Source organism: Chiloscyllium plagiosum, unplaced genomic scaffold (genome assembly GCF_037043375.1).
Source record: "Chiloscyllium plagiosum isolate Xiang-an unplaced genomic scaffold, Cpla_swu_hap1 HiC_scaffold_14, whole genome shotgun sequence".
NCBI lineage: Eukaryota > Metazoa > Chordata > Chondrichthyes > Orectolobiformes > Hemiscylliidae > Chiloscyllium > Chiloscyllium plagiosum.
In genome coordinates this window covers 18,352,077-18,368,769 of record NW_028270152.1, presented here as the reverse complement: position 1 = coordinate 18,368,769, position 16,693 = coordinate 18,352,077, and the positions used below count along the sequence as shown (strand labels likewise).

At 44.3% G+C, this 16,693-nt stretch overlaps 1 protein-coding gene across 3 annotated transcripts in view; it reads left to right on the top strand.

Moving 5' to 3' along the window:
• The window catches only part of mst1rb (macrophage stimulating 1 receptor b), a 146,087-nt gene that overhangs the window by 10,752 nt on the left and 118,642 nt on the right, over window positions 1–16,693 (top strand). For all 3 annotated transcript variants that reach the window (XM_043707707.2, XM_043707703.2, XM_087994101.1), the window contains exon 2: window positions 12,167–13,635. In XM_043707707.2, coding sequence (XP_043563642.2) covers window positions 12,427–13,635 — 1,209 coding nt within the window. In that variant the 5' untranslated portion in view covers window positions 12,167–12,426. The remainder of the gene's footprint in view (window positions 1–12,166; window positions 13,636–16,693) is intronic.

Sequence of the window (16,693 nt, the reverse complement as noted above, 5' to 3'; positions counted from 1 at the left end):
TGTAGTTTATATCGGCTGTTTACTTTGCCCGTGGGAAATTTTGGAGGAGTTCAGGAAACCTTACTCCTGGCAGCAAGAATGTCATACTGACAATGAAAGAGGTTGCAGACAAATTTGAAGAGCTTTGTTGCAACTGGTTTTGTGAAAGAAGAACTGTAGATAACTCGTTGCATTAGCCAGAGGAAGAGGGCATGGGAGATGGGTAAAGAAAAGACTTTGCTGCATGGCAGTGGTATTATCGCTAACCCAATTACAGTTTAAAGATATCAAAATGGACACATATGGTGGGCATAAATGGAAAGGACTTTTCGCCTTAGAACTCTGGGTGATTACTCAACACAATAAATAATAGGCTTCCTTTCTCTTGTGCAGTTTTATTGCTCTTTCCTTTATTATTATTACTTCCCTTTGTTCAGATTCATAATTCTTTGAAGTTTGCATCACATTTATACAGGGTGGTTAAGGAAATGTTTAGCACGCTTGCTTTAATTGCTCAAACCTTTGAGTGGAGGAGTTGTACAGAAAGTTGGTGAGACCTCTTTTGGAGTACTGTGCCCAGTCCTGGTCTCCCTGTCACAGGAAGGATATTATTAAACTAGAGAGGGTTCAGAAGGGATTTACTGGGATGTTGCCAGGATTGGAGGGTTTGACTTATCAGGAGACACTGGATAGGTTGGAACTTCATTCACTAGAGTGTAGGAGGCTGAGGGGTGACCCTTACAGAGGTTTATAACATAATGAGGGGTATAGATAGGGTTAATGGTAGGTGTATTTTCCCTAGGATAGGGGATTTCAAGACGAGGGGACATGAGGAGCAATGTTTTTACATAGAGAGCGTATCGTGTATGGAATGAGCCGCCAGAGGAAGGGGGCACAATTGCAATGTTTAAAAGATATTTGGATAAGTACCTGAATAGGAAAGGTTTGGTGGGAAATGGGCCAGGAGTAGGCAGGTGAGACTACTTTAGTTTGGGATTATGATCAACATGGACTGCTTGGATTGAAGAGTCTGTTTCCATGCTGTATGACTCTATGACTCCTTTAAAAATGGGATGTTAAGGTGTCTTCTTAAACTGCCAGAAATTGAAGTCATTGCTATGATTTTGAAATATTTACAAAATGAAATCTATCCCCTTCTTGTTAATGGGGATGAGGTGGCGAGTGGGCATGAATGATTTGGCAGAGCACCGACTGGAATTATTGGGTCGAGTCAAGAAATGAATTCAGCGGAAAGGGAGTCTATTTGGCTCATCAAAGCAAGAGCAACAGAATCAGGCCTACTGCCCTTTCCTCATCCCGCAAATTAGTTTTGCTCTTCAGATAGTTATCCAATTCACGCTGGAAAGCTTCAATGGAATCTGCTACCATCATAGTCCCAGGCAAACCCACTGCAAGTCCGCGTGTCAACTCTTGCTTGTATGTTCATCACCCAGTCTCGCTGTTCTCTGTTTCTCAATCATTCCATTAGTAGTTACAGTCTGTCCCCATCCACACTGTCTAAACCACGCACAATCTTAAACACCTCCATCCAATCTCCTTCTAAACCTGTTGCCTTCACTGAGAAAGGGCCCTAGCCTCACCAATGGATCCACCCAATTTGAGTCCTTCAGCCCTGGAACGATGCCCACACGTCATCTGTTCTGCCTTGTTCCAGACACACTTGCCCGGAGGTTAGTAGATAGTGCCTCATTAGGATGTGGCTTCTCCTGATGATGACGGTAAATGGTATGAGCACAAATGTTCAACAGTACAACTGCTATAATAACTGCTGTGGTTAATGTAGAAAATGAGATGCTTTTGTCTAGCTAAGCAGTCACTAAGTGCAACAAAATAGGACATTATTCTTGTATCTCTCTTCCAATCAGCCAGCCGCATGCCATTAGAAAGAGAAATATAAAGCAGATGAGGGAAGGGGATTCACATTGCAATGTTCCAGCTTTTAATGAGCTGCTCTGCAATATGAGATTTGTTTTGTGCAATTATTCTCGTAGTCACAATCATCATTCTTTATCTTATCCTCCATGTTGGCGTAAGAAAGACTTTTAGTTGTCTAGCACCTTTTACAACTTCAGAACATCTCAGTTTCTTTACGGCATTGACGAACTTCCAGCAATTGGGGAACTTCAATGAAGAAACGAATCTGGAATTTTAAAAAAAACAGGTGTCAATGCTGATGACTTGTATAACTGCTGGATCATTGTAACTGGTTCAGTCATGTCTCTTAGGGAAGCATATCTTTGTCTTTACTCTGGTCTGGCTTGTATTTGAATGAGGATCCATGGCAATGTGGTCCCCTCTGGACAACGTTGGGAAATGGGCCTGCCACTTGACCAAGAGCAGTTTTGGTCAAGAGTAGTCCCAGAAGACTGGAGGATAGCAAATGTGGTTCCCTTGTTCAAAAAGGGGAGTAGGGATAGCCCTAGTAACTATAGGCCGGTGAGTCTCACTTCTGTTGTGGGCAAAGTCTTAGAGAGAATTGTAAGGGATAGGATTTATGCACATCTAGATAGGAATAATGTGATCAAGGATAGTCAGCATGGTTTTGTGAAGGGCAAGTCGTGCCTCACAAACCTTATTGAATTCTTTGAAAAGGTGACGAAGGAGGTTGATGAGGGGAAAGCGGTAGATGTGGTATATATGGATTTTAGTAAGGCGTTCGATAAGGTTCCCCATGGTAGGCTACTGCAGAAAATACGGAGATATGGCATTGAGGGTGAGTTGGAGGTTTGGATTAGGAATTGGCTGGATGGAAGAAGACAGAGGGTAGTAGTTGATGGCAAAGTTTCTTCATGGAGTGCCGTCACTAGCGGTGTTCCGCAAGGATCTGTTTTGGGACCATTGCTGTTTGTCATTTTTATAAATGACCTGGAAGAGGGGTTAGAAGGTTGGGTGAGCAAGTTTGCGGATGACACGAAAGTCGGAGGAGTTGTTGACAGTGAGGAAGCATGTGGCAGGTTACAGCAGGATATAGAGAAGCTGCAGAGCTGGGCAGAAAGGTGGCAGATGGAATTCAATGTAGCTAAGTGCGAGGTGATTCACTTTGGGAAGAATAACAAAAAGATGGGGTACTGGGCTAATGGTCGGATACTTGGTAGTGTGAATGAGCAGAGGGATCTTGGTGTCTATGTACACAGATCTCTGAAAGTTGCCACCCAGGTAAATAGTGCGGTGAGGAAGGCATATGGCGTACTGGCTTTTATTGGTAGAGGAATTGAGTTCCGGAGTCCTGAGGTCATGATGCAGTTGTATAAGACTCTGGTACGGCCGCATCTGGAATATTGTGTGCAGTTTTGGTCGCCATACTATAGGAAGGATGTGGAGGCATTGGAACGGGTGCAGAGGAGGTTTACCAGGATGTTGCCTGGTATGAAAGGAAAATCGTATGAGGAAAGACTGAGGCACTTGGGGCTGTTTTCACTAGAGAAAAGAAGGTTTAGGGGTGACTTGATTGAGGTGTACAAGATGATTAGGGGGTTAGATAGGGTCGACAGTATGAACCTTTTCCCGCGAATTGAGTCGGGTATTACAAGGGGGCATAGCTTTAAATTAAGGGGGGGTAGATATAGGACTGATGTTAGGGGTAGGTTCTTCACTCAGCGAGTCGTTAGTTCATGGAATGCCCTGCCAGTAACAGTGGTGGACTCTCCCTCTTTATGGGCATTTAAGAGGGCATTGGATAGGTATATGGAGGATAGTGGGTTAGTGTAGTTTAGGTGGGCTTGGATCGGCGCAACATCGAGGGCCCAAGGGCCTGTACTGCGCTGTATTCTTCTATGTTCTATGTTCTATGTTCTATTTGGATGGGAGATGAATGTTAAGAAATCCAACTCATGTAAATGGATGAAAAACAATAGGCACTATTACTCCTTGAGATGCATTTACCCAGAACCAAGGAAGGGCTGCTTTCTGTTTGCAAAGTGGAAAAATGAGGAAAGGTGAAACGTGGTGAGGTGTGAGTGTGTGTGAAAGGTTGGGGGTGTGAGGGTGTATGAGAGTTCAGTGGGGTATGAGAGTGTGTGTGAAAGTGTGGGGGTATGAGAGTGGGTGTGAGAGTGTGGGGGGTGTGAGAGTGTGGCGTTGTGTGAGATTCTGTCAGTGTGTGGGGGATGTGTGAGAGTGTGGGGGTATGAGAGTGTGTGTAAGAGAGTGCAGGGGGATGTGAGTGGGTGTGAGAGTGTAGGGGTGTGGGCGAGTGTGGGGGTGTGTGACAGGGTGTGTGAGAGAGTGCAGGGGGACGTGAGTGGGTGTGAGAGTATAGGGGTGTGAAGGAGTGCAGGGGTGTGTGAGAGTGTGGAGGTGTGAGGGGGTGTGGGAGTGCAGGGGTGTGTGTGTGTGTGTGTGTGTGTGTGTGTGTGTGTGTGTGTGTGTGTGTGTGTGTGTGTGTGTGTGTGTGTGTGTGTGTGTGTGTGTGTGTGTGTGTGTGTGTGTGTGTGTGTGTGTGTGTGTGTGTGATGATTTGGAATGCATTTTGCAAATTAATAATGGCCACTTAGTATCATATCAAGGTTATTGAATTTTGAAACCTAAAAGGGGAATATCTTGTAACCATTAATATCAGAAGTATCATTAGTATTTGTTGACTGTGTTGTAGTGGGAGGGTTAGATTTTGGGGAATGTTTATAGGAGGCTTTTTAATTAAGAAGTTGGAAAATGTGGGTTTTGTTAGTAATAATTGAGTCACTAGCCAAATTTCAGAAGGCAAAACTTCAAAGTGTTTTGTGAAAGTTGAAGCTCTCTCCCTTCTCGAAATGAAAGCTTGTCCTTTAAGGATTTGTGTAAAGTGTGTCGCAGAAGGTGAAAAGCTGCTGATATACAGAGGGAAAACACCCATCGACATGATTGGATCACACTCTGAGCTTTTAGATCTGGGTTATGTCTGGGTTGAGTGCAGCATGATAAGGTGAAGTATTCTCGGTTACACAGCGCTATTCATTGACTTGAGCTGATTAACTGAACCTGACAACATCAGAGTTTGCTGGCTTCAAGTCTGTGATTTTTCAACAGCATCTTGGGACAAGCAGTTGATTGGAAAACAGAAATTGCTGGAAAAGTTCAGCAGGTCTGGCCGCATCAGTGAAGATAATGTTTCGGGTCAAGTGACCCTTCCTCAGAACTGATGGTAGCGAGGAAAATGATGGTTTATATACTGAAAATAGTTTGGACGGTGGGGTTAAGGAGCAAATGATAGGTGGGGGTAGAATTCAAGATGGTGGCAGAGTAAGAGGCTGGAGGGAATAACAATATGAGTAGGACAATGAATAGCTACTAATGGGGACTGTTTAGTGGCTAACAAGGGTTGTGTGTAGTAGCAGAATGGGTGATAACAAGGCCTGGGATGTGGGATTGGGGTAGGAAATGGGAGAAGATGCCTCAAACCTAAAACTGTTGAACTTGACCTTCAGTCTAGAGACTACAGGGTCCCCAAGTGGAAAATAAGGTGCTGGTTTTCCAGCTTGTGCTGAGCATCGCTGGATCACTGCAGCAAGCCTGAGATAGAGACGTTGGCCACGGAACAGGGTAGGGTGTTAAAGTGGCAGGCAACTGGAAGCTCAGGGTCATTATTGTGGACAGATAGTAGGTGTTCGGCGAAGTGGTCACCCAGTCTACACTTCATTTTCCCAATGTAGAGGAGACGTTGATTGATTGATTGATTGAAAATTATTGTCCCTTGTACCGATATGCAGTGAAAAGTGTTGTTTTGCATGCTGAACAGGCAGATTGTACAATGCAAAGTGCAGCAGGGTAACAGAACAGAGTGCAAAATACAGTGTTCCAGCCGCAGGGAAGGTGCAGAGAGAGAGAGAGAGAGAGATCAACATTAGCATTTGAGAGGTCTGTTCAAAAGACTGATCACAGGAGAAAAGAAGCTGTTCTTAAACCTATTTGTACATGTTTGCAAACTTTTGTATCTTCTGACCGATGAAAGAAGAGGAAGACAGTTGAATGGGGTGGGTGAGGTTTTTGATTAAGTTGGTTTCTTTCCCGAGACAGCAGCAAGTATAGGTGGAATCAATGAATGGAACATTGGTTCATGTGATGGACTGGGCTGTGTTCACGATTCTCTGTAGTTTCTTGCAGTCTTGGGCAGAGCAGTTGCCATACCAAGCTTTTAGATTAGATTAGATTACTTACAGTATGGAAACAGGCCCTTCGGCCCAACAAGTCCACACCGACCCGCCAAAGCGCAACCCACCCAGACCCATTCCCCTATATTTACCCCTTCACCTAACACTACGGGCAATTTAACTTAGCCAATTCACCTAACCTGCACATTTTTGTATTGTGGGAGGAAATCGGAGCACCCGGAGGAAACCCACGCAGACACAGGGAGAACGTGCAAACTCCACACAGACTCGCCTGAGGCGGGAATTGAACCCGGGTCTCTGGTGCTGTGAGGCAGCAGTGCTAACCACTGTGCCACCGTGCCGCCCCAAGCTGTGTTGCATCCAGATAGGATGCTTTCTGTGGTGCATCTATAAAATAAATTCGCACAGTCATTGTGGATGTGCTGAATTTCCTTAACCTCCTGAGGCAGTAGAGATGTTGTTATACTTTCTTGACTATAACTACAACGTGGGTGGACCGGGACACCCTGGTATCTACTGATGACAATCCAGGATGTGTATTGAGATTGGGCTACATAGATGCAAGGCCATTGTTTCTGGCCACTATCATATTGCAAACTTGATGGGCTGAAGGGCCTTTTTCTGTCCAGTGGATGCCAATGACTCAATAAAACTGGGAATGGCATCAGGATTGGGTCTGTGAGGGAGACTCTTCCTGTTTTTGTAGCAATTTGGGGTGAGGACTTTGGAATTATTAGATGGCACAATGGCTACAGGCGGTACGGTGGCTCAGTGGTTAGCATTGCTGCCTCATAGTGCCAGGGACCCAGGTTCGATTCCTGCCTCAGGTGACTATCTGTGTGGAGTTTGCAAATTCACCCCGTGTCTGCATGGGTTTCCTCCAGGTGCTCCGGTTTCCTCCCACAGTCCAAAGATGTACAGGCCAGGTGAATTGGCCATTTTAAATTGCCCATAGTGTTAGGTACATTAGTCAGAGGTAAATTTAGGGGAATGGGTCTGGGTGGGTTACTCTTCGGAGGGACGGTGTGGACTTGCTGGGCCAATGGTCCTGTTTCCATACTGTAGGGATTCTAATCTAATCAAGTTGGAGAAGGGCTCAGAAGAGATTTACTAGGATGTTGCTGGGAATGGAGGGTATGAGTTATAAGGATAGGCTGGGACTTTATTCACTGGAGCAGAGGCAGTTGAGGGTGACCTTATAGAGGTTTCTAAAATCATGAGAGGTATAAGTAAGGTGAATGACAGGTGTCTTTTCCCTTGGGTGGGGTTTTCAAGGCTTGGGGACATATTTTTAAGGTGAGAGGAGAAAGGTTTAAAAAGACATGAGGGGCACTTTTTTTTTTACACTGAGAGTGGTTTGTATGTGGAATGAGCTTCCAGAGGAAGTGGTGGATGTGGGTGCACTTACAATGTTTAGAAGACAATTAGATAAGTACATGCATAAGAAATATTTGGAGGGATACAGGCCAAACACAGGCAGGTGGGATTAGTTTGCTTTGGGATTATGGTTGGCATGGACTGGTTGTGCCGAAGGGTTGTCTCTGTGCTGTATGGCTTGAAAAGAGTGAGTCAGAGTATAATTATTCTGTGAGCTGAATTTCTGAGTGTTTGGAAAGACTGTGGATGTGTCAGTCCAAGGGCCTGTCCCGTTTCTGGCAGATCCAGTGTGTACAAGACCGGAAACGAATAGGACATGACTCATGCAGGAGGGAAACCTGAACTTTTAAACTTAATGTGGAGTTCACACAGGCTTGGTTTTGGCAGGTGCGACATGGTGTGGAGGTCACAGATGGTTGCAGCAATGTGCACTTATCTGAAGGGCAATAAGATCTGTCTAAGTGTCATGAACTGTAGTTTTTGCATGTTCCCGTCTTCTGCTATTTAAACAGTTTTAAGATTTTTTTGAAAAACCTGCAGTTGTCAGTGAAAATTGGAAAACAAAATCTGCTCAATTGCATTGTTTGATGACCAGTTAGAGAAAGGCATTGAAATTTAGTCATGCAGTTACAACAGAACGAAGAGTTATTATCATAATAAAGGCTTGACTGAGTTTTAACAGATTGATGTCTTTAAGCAAGAGGTTGAGTTTACCATCTGATTGATAGTTTAAGGAAACTGTTAAAGGATCAGCTAATTTTGGGGAGTCTGAATAGAAATTAATTTGGCGAGTTTTGAGAAGATTTGTAGCTCAGGTTGCAGTTTTGGATGTAGGTTTGCTCGCTGAGCTGGAAGGTTCATTTCCAGACGTTTCGTCACCCTGCTAGGTAACATCTTCAGTGGGCCTCAGGCGAGGTACTGCTGAAAATTCCTGCTATTTATAGGTTTGGGTTTCTTTGGGTTGGTGATGTCATTTCCTGTGGTGGTGTTATTTCCTGTGGTGACGTCACTTCCTGTTCCTTTTCTCAGGGGTGGTAGATGGGGTCTAACTCAATGTGTTTGTTGATAGAGTTCCAGTTGGAATGCCGTGCTTCTAGAAATTCTCATGTGTGTCTTTGTTTGGCTTGTCCCAGTCAACGTGGGGACCAGCCATATCCGTATGTAAGGATACTAGTGAGAGAGGGTCATGTATTTTTGTGGCTAGTTGGTGTTCATGTAACCTTGTGGCTAGTTTTCTGCCTGTTTGTCCAATGTAGTGTTTGCTACAATCCTTGCACGGTATTTTGTAAATGACATTAGTTTTGCTTGGTGTCTGTATAGGGTCTTTCAAGTTCATTAGTTACTGTTTTAGGATGTTGGTGGAGAAAGTGAGGTCTGCAGATGCTGGAGATCAGAGCTGAAAATGTGTTGCTGGAAAAGCGCAGCGGGTCAGGCAGCATTCAAGGAACAGGAGAATCGACGTTTCGGGCATAAGCCCTTCTTCAGGAATGAGGAAAGTTTGTCCAGCAGGCTAAGATAAAAGGTAGGGAGGAGGGACTTGGGGGAGGGGCGTCGGAAATGTGATAGGTGGAAAGAGGTCAAGGTGAGGGTGATAGGTCAGACTGGGGTGGGGGCAGAGAGGTCGGGAAGAAGATTGCAGGTTAGGAAGGCGGTGCTGAATTCGATGGATTAGACTGAGACAAGGTGGGGGGAGGGGAAATGAGGAAACTGGTGAAATCCGAGTTCATCCCTTGTGATTGGAGGGTTCCTAGGCGGAAGATGAGGCGCTCTTCCTCCAACCGTCGTTTTGTTGTGGTCTGGCGATGGGTATGTTGGTGGGTTTGTGGGCTACCGTGATGCCAATGGGTCTGAGTAGTCTGGCAGTCATTTTTGAAGTGTCTTTGATGCAGGGGAGAGTGGCTAGGGTTTCTGGACATGTTTTGTCTGCTTGTTTGGGTTTGTTGCTGAGAAATCGGTGGACTGTGTTCATTGGGTACCCATTCTTTTTGAATACACGGTTCATTAGCTGTTCGCTCGACTGCGACATCTAGGAATGGCAGTTTGTTGTTATTTTCCTCCTCTTTAGTGAATTTTATGCCAGTAAGGGTATCATCAACAAACACATCAAGTTAGACTCCATCTACCACCCCCTGAGAAAAGGAGCCCAGGAAGTGATTTCACCACAGGAAATGACATTACCAACCCAAAGAAACCCAAGCATATAAATAGAAAGCAGGAATTTTCAGCAGTGCTTCTCCTGAAAATGTTACCTAGCAGGGTGACGAAACGTCTGGAAATGAACCTTCCAGCTCAGCGAGCAAACCTACATCCAGAAATGAATTTATTTTTATATTAGAGATTAACACTTAATGTTTAAACACTTTGAATGGTTTTCATTGTCAAATGTATAATAGTGAGAGCTCTTTAGATTGGTTGATGATTCTTTTTCATCTCTATATGGCTGCAGAGGTGTGCCCCTGTGCTGGGTGCTGGTTGATGGGGGTGGCATGATGGTATGTGGAGTGGTTGGGGACGTAGTGGGAATGGGATAGGATGGGATGGGATGAAGATAGTGAGCAAGTGAGAGGGGATGTGAAGGATGAGGGAGAGAGGGCTGAACAGCTTCCAAATCTTCTTAGACAAAATCCCAGGGAACTGGGGTGGCCCTTCTAACCAGCCCCACCCTATGACCTCCATCTGAGGCCACCTGGAATCAATGGGTTAAATCCTGCTCCTGTCTCCATGGTGCAATATTAGGGTCTACCAGGGTGCCTTAATCTAACAGGGGTCTGCTGAGCGTTAAGTCGGGGCTTTTTCTTGTGAAAGAGTTTATTGACTGAACAACTGCACCGTGCGTACCACAGCCCTCAGTAAACCGTAACACCACGGGACCATAACTCACAGGAGCTGATGTAGGCCAGTCAGCCTATTGAATGGCAGAGCAGAGTCAATGAGATCATGGCTGATCCCATACTCTTCCACTCTACTTGCCTGCCTTATCCCTGTAACCCTTGAATGTCTTACTCATAGAGTCGTAGAGGGGTACAGCACAGAAACAGGCCCTTTGGCCCAATTCATTTGTACTGACCAAGCTTCCCAAATTAAACCAGTCCCATCTGCCTGTGTTTGGCCCATATCCCTGTAAACCTTTCCTATCTATGTACTTGTCTTTTAAAAGTTGTAATTGATTTAAAAAACCCAGCCTTGTAAACACTTATTTCCCTTTTTAATTATTTTTTTCAATCAACCTGCTTGGACATGCTACAACACATCTTCATGTGGGCTGGATTCTCAACCTGAATCTTCTGGTTCCCCCCTTGATGTTTAAGTGTTTTTTTTAAATCAATGAACCCCACCCAGAAGCTTAACCCTTACTGACCATGTGTTGGAAAAATTCTCAAAAGCAAAAATCCAGTCCAAAAACTGTTTTGACTTTCTTTCCCTGAGGTAAGAATTTTAAAAGTTTCCAGGGTACCTCAAAGTATTGAATATGCTTTTGGTGATGTGAGTATGTTAACAAATGGAGTGTTCCGTGAGGTTCTTTGTGATTTCTTTTCATTACACAGGAGCCATTACACATAAGGAGAGGAGACATATACACTTAATGGTAAAGTCATAGGGAGTATTGCTGAACAAAGAGACCTTGGAGTACAGGTTCATAGCTCCTTGAAAGTGGAGTCGCAGGTAGATAGGATAGTGAAGAAGGTGTTTGGTATGCTTTCCTTTATTGGTTAGAGTATTGAGTACAGGAATTGGGAGTTCATGTTGCGGTCGTACAGGACATTGGTTAGGCCACTTTTGGAATATTGCGTGCAGTTCTGATCTCCATCCTATCAGAAGGATGTTGTGGAACTTGAAAGGGTTCAGAAACGATTTACAAGGATGTTGCCAGGGTTGGAGGATTTGAGCTACAGGGAGAGGCTGAACAGGCTAGGACTGTTTTCCCTGCAGCATGGGAGGCTGAGGGGTGACCTTATAGAGGTTTATCAAATCATGAGGAGCTTGGATAGGATAAATAGCCAAGTCTTTTCCTTGGGTGGGGAATTCCAGAACTAGAGGGCATAGGTTTAGGTTGAGATTAGATTAGATTAGAGATTAGATTCCCTACAGTGTGGAAACCGGCCCTTCGGCCCAACAAGTCCACACCGACCCTCCGAAGAGCAACCCACCCAGATACATTTCACTACATTCACCCCTGACTAATGCACCTAACACTACGGGCAATTTAGCATGGCCAATTCACCTAACCTGCACATCTTTGGACTGTGGGAGGAAACCGGAGCACCTGGAGGAAACCCACGCAAACATGGGGAGAACGTGCAAACTCCACACAGACAGTTGCCCGAGGCAGGAATTGAACCCGGGTCTCTGGCGCTGTGAGGCAACAGTGCTAACCACTGAGCCACTGTGAGAGGAGAAAGATATAAAAGAGACCTAAGCGGCAACTTTTTCACACAGAGGGAATGGAATGAGCTGCCAGAGGAAGTGGTGGAGGCTGGTACAATTGCAACATTTAAGAGGCATTTAAGATTGGTATATGAATAGGAAGGATTTGGAGGGATATGGGCCAGGTGCTGGCAGGTGGGACTAGATTGGGTTGGGATATCTGGTCTGCTTGCAGGAGTTGGATCGAAGTGTCTGTACATCTTTATGACTATGACTAAGTTGTTGCTACCATCCTCAATTTCTATCTGGCTAACTGTTCTTTTTTCTCACTTTTGTAGAATAGGGTAGCCTTCCCATCTCCATAAGAAGAGAACGTCAGTGAAGTGGATACCATTCTGAATTTGGACTGTACAACATTTATTTCATTTCTTACGCATAAGACAATGTATTCTGCCCCCCTTTTCTTTGTTATTTTGTCATGATACCAGAAATAAGACACGACCCTCGCAAGCTCAGGCCTCTCGCCCGTTTTCCTTGATCCTGTGAAAGTTCGGTCCCTGTCGATCTCTACGCCTCCCTCCTCACCTCTAACAACAGGATGCAATTTGGAGCAGAAACCTTCCTTTGGCTGACAATCTGTTTATTGACAAACCTTCCCTCCTGCGATTCTCGAGAGTGTCCGAGAGAGACAGAACACTTTGACTTCAACGTACGCTACAACATGACTAGCTTTGATGCAGGGCATCCTATCCAGAATATCGTGGTGTACGAATTGTATCCGAAGAGTATCTACCTAGCTGTGAGGAACTGGCTATATGCATTAAATGTAACCCTTGAAAAGGCGTCTGAGTTGCGGACGGGTCCAGTTGGCAGTCCAGACTGTGAAGTTTGTAAAGTTTGCGCCACGAATTGGGAGCCAGCAGGGGGGTTGGAAGACAATAACAACGAGGTCCTTGTGTTCGATACATTTGATCCATTCTTGTATAACTGCGGAAGTTCTCAACACGGCATCTGCTACCTTCACAACATGGAGCATGGAGATTTAAGTGAAGCAAGGTGTCTATTCAAAGAGAGAAACAACGGGCCTGACCATTGTCCTGACTGTGTGGCGAGCCCATTGGGAACCCAGGTGCATGTCCGCACAGAGTCATTTGTCACTTATTTTTTCATTGGTGCCACACTCAATAGTTCAGTGGCAAAAGCGTACAGTCCGAAATCAATATCAATGAAGCGTTTGCTGGAATCCTTGGATGGGTTTGAATTTCCTTCTCAAAACAAGTCTTCATTGACTGTCCTGAATGAATTCCTTGACACCTATCCTATAGATTATGTTTACTCTTTCAACACTGAAGATTACATCTATTTTCTAACCGTCCAGAAGGACAGCACGAGTTTGAAAAGCTCATACCAGACAAGAGTTGCCCGCCTGAAGCATGGCGAGTACGAGGTGGGGAATTACCGCGAGCTGGTTCTGGAATGCCAGTACGAGCCCAGACGGAGACGAAGAACAGCCGCTGGGGAGGAGACCTGGTACAATATATTGCAAGCCGCTTACCTGGCCAAACCGGGTGCACATCTTGCCAAGGAGCTGGGTGTTTCTCAAAGCGATGACGTGCTGTTTGGGGTTTTTGCAGAGAGTGATCCCCAGAGCAAAGACGTGAGGAGCAGGTCAGCCCTGTGCACCTACCCAATCAAAATGATTGATAAATTCATCAAAGAAGGGATGGATGACTGTTGTATGGGATCAGAGGAACCTCCGAAGAGGGGGCTGGAATTCTACCAGCAGGTGGAGTACTGCCCTTCGGTAGTGAGTATAGAATTCTTGCCCCATTTTTCTTATTTCTATCCCTACCTCTCTTTAGAACCTCCAAATGCATGTGCTTAAATCTGAAATGAAGGCTAATTAAACACAACACCGATTGTGGGAATATGGCTGGGAAGAAGGATTGCATTGAATAAGATTCCGGTCTCATGATTGCCATTAAGCTTGCGAGTGTGCCTGAAATTTGCCAGCACTTTTGGGTCTGTATCTAACTCACTAAACTCAGAAGACTGATTGATGTTGGGGGGTGAATTTTTGGTGGACCTCCTTAGAGGTGGCAGTACAATAGATGATAGAACCATTTCTGATGGCACTTGTAGTGCAGTGTGAGTATGAGCTAAACAGTCTGGGTTCAAATCCCACCAGCTCTTGATGTGTGTCATATCAGAAAAGGTTGATTCAAAATGTCTGCAACCATTTCTTCCTTTATATTTCCTTATGCTCTGATAAAATATGCAGACTGATTAAACTCTCCACTCTCCAGGCTGGTTTGATCTTGACTGGCTTGTTCTGATGTGATATAGAGGTTTTTGCACCATGACTGCAGATCACTGAAACATTTTAGGTATGGCCAGCAATGGGAGCCTTTTTATTCGAATGAGTTATAATACAATAGCTAATGAGATGTCAGAAGGGGAAGTCAAGTGGAGGAAATGATACTAAAGGTAGTCGTACAGATACTTACGAAGAAGGCCAATAAACTATTTACTATTCATAAATGCCATCAGTTGTCCAGTTTTGAGCTGGTGGTTTTCTTTAAGCGTGAAAGCCATAGGATGTCCAATAACTTTTTCAAATGCATAATTGTTCTTTGCTCCCCGTCTCTTTTATGGTTCTTTTTAAATTCATTCTCAGGATGAAGATGTTGCTGGCTAGGCCAGCATTTATTGCCCATCCCTAATGACCCAGAGGGCAGTTAAGAGTCAACCACATTGCTGTAGGTCTGGAGTCACATGTAGGCCAGACCAGGTAAAGATGACAATTTCCTTCCCTAAAGGATTTTAGCGAACCAGATGGGATTTTCCAACAATCAGCCATGAATTCATGGTCATCATTAGATTCGTAATTCCAGATATTTATTGAATTCAAATTCCACCATCTGCGGTGGTGAGATTTGAACCTGAGTCCCCAGCATGCTACCTGGGTCACTGGATTAACAGTCTAGTGATAATATCATTAGGCCACTATGGCATAATGGATATTATGACCAGGGATGAGAAATAAGTGGACCATTCTCTTTGTTTGTCGCAATTTATTTTTAGCTTCAAATAAAACAGAATTAACTAGGTCAAAATGAAGGATGCAGATTACAAGGTTTCCTTAATTAATTGAAAGAGGAATCTTATTACCAAGCACCTAAAAAGGAACAAATACATATACACAAACACAGGTAATAAGTTTTACAGAGAAAGTGTCTGGTGCAGATAGGAAAAAAATGTCCTTCGAGTCCTGGAGGTGTTGCATTTTAAATCTGATGGTTGACTCATGTGCTACATCTGTGATAAAATTGGTAGATATCCTTGAGTACTTGGTAATGTTTTGTTTTATAAAGGCTTCTTCACTGGCTCATGGCTGAGAGACAGGGAGAACAACACCTGCAGTTTCCTTGCTGTTTTCCATTTGTATTTCTTTATTGCTCAAAGCAGCTGTTGATCTATGTTTATTTGTACGTTCCTGAGTCTGCTCCATTGTCCTCCTAAACAGAGTATTCCATAGATAACCATTCATTTCTCATTTATCGTGCAAGTATGAATTAAACAAAGATGCAAATTTCTTGCTACTGACATAGCTGGCTGATTTTTTTAGATAAATGTAGATTTTAATACACTCAGTTTCCTTTCTTTCATATGGGTTCTCAGGCTTGCCTCACTTTGTGGTCAGGTGATCTCAGCCACCATTTTAGGTCAATGCTTATCCTGTTTTTAAACAAAAAACGTTTCTAGCCCGTGGAAGGTCTCAGTATGGAATCAGATGATGAAAGATATTCACTCATGAGATGTAGGCTTCGCTGGCTGGGCCAGCATTTATTGCATGTCCCTAGTGGCCTTTGAGAAGGTGATGGTGAGCTGCCTTCTTGAACCACAGCCATCCACATACCGTGGGTTGACCTAAACTGGCATTAGGGAGAGAATTCCAGGATGTTGAGCCAGCGACAGTGAAGGAACAGCGATATATTTCCAAGTCAGGATGCTGAGTGCCTCGGAGGTGTACTTGCAGGAGATGGTGTTCCTCTGTGTGGAATGAACTTCCTTAGGAAGTGATGGATGCAGATACAATTATAATGTTTAAAAGACATTTGGATGGATACATGAGTAGGAAAGGATCAGAGGGAAATGGGCCAGGAAAGGATTGGTTTAGTTTGGGAGTATGTCCAGCATTGACAGTTTGGACCAAAGGTTGTTTCTGTGCCATATGACTATGTATCGGCTGTCCTTGTCCTTCTAGATAGAAGTGATCATTGATTTGGAAGATGCTGTCTGACGACCTTTGGTGAATTTCTGCAGCAAATCTTGTAGATAGTGCATGTTGCTGCTTTCAGTGGTGGAGGGATTAGGTGTTTGTGGATGTGGTGTCAATTAAATGGGCGGCTTTGTCCTGAATGGTCTCAAGCTTCTTAAGTGTTCTTGGAACTGCACACATCCAGGCAAGTGGGGAGTATTCCATCGCACTCCTGACTTGTGCCTTGGAGATGGTGGACTAGTTTTGGCCAGACAAGTTGAATGCTACTAATCCATTTTTACGGCAGTTGTAACAAATGTTCATATTTAATGTGTAAATTGATGATGTAAGATCACATGACAGTCTACTGAGAGATGGTTTGATTGTGAAACCTTGCACTAAGCCCTATTCTGTATGTAATTAGAAGATAAAGTTAAATAAAAGGTAAAATTAATTAAAAGGGCTCCGACCCGAAACATTGATTCTCCTGCCCCTAGGATGCTGCCTGACCCACTGTGCTTTTCCAGCACCACACTCTCAACCAAAATTGATTAACAGCCTAGCCATCCACTGGATCTATTGATCCTAACCCAAACTACAACCC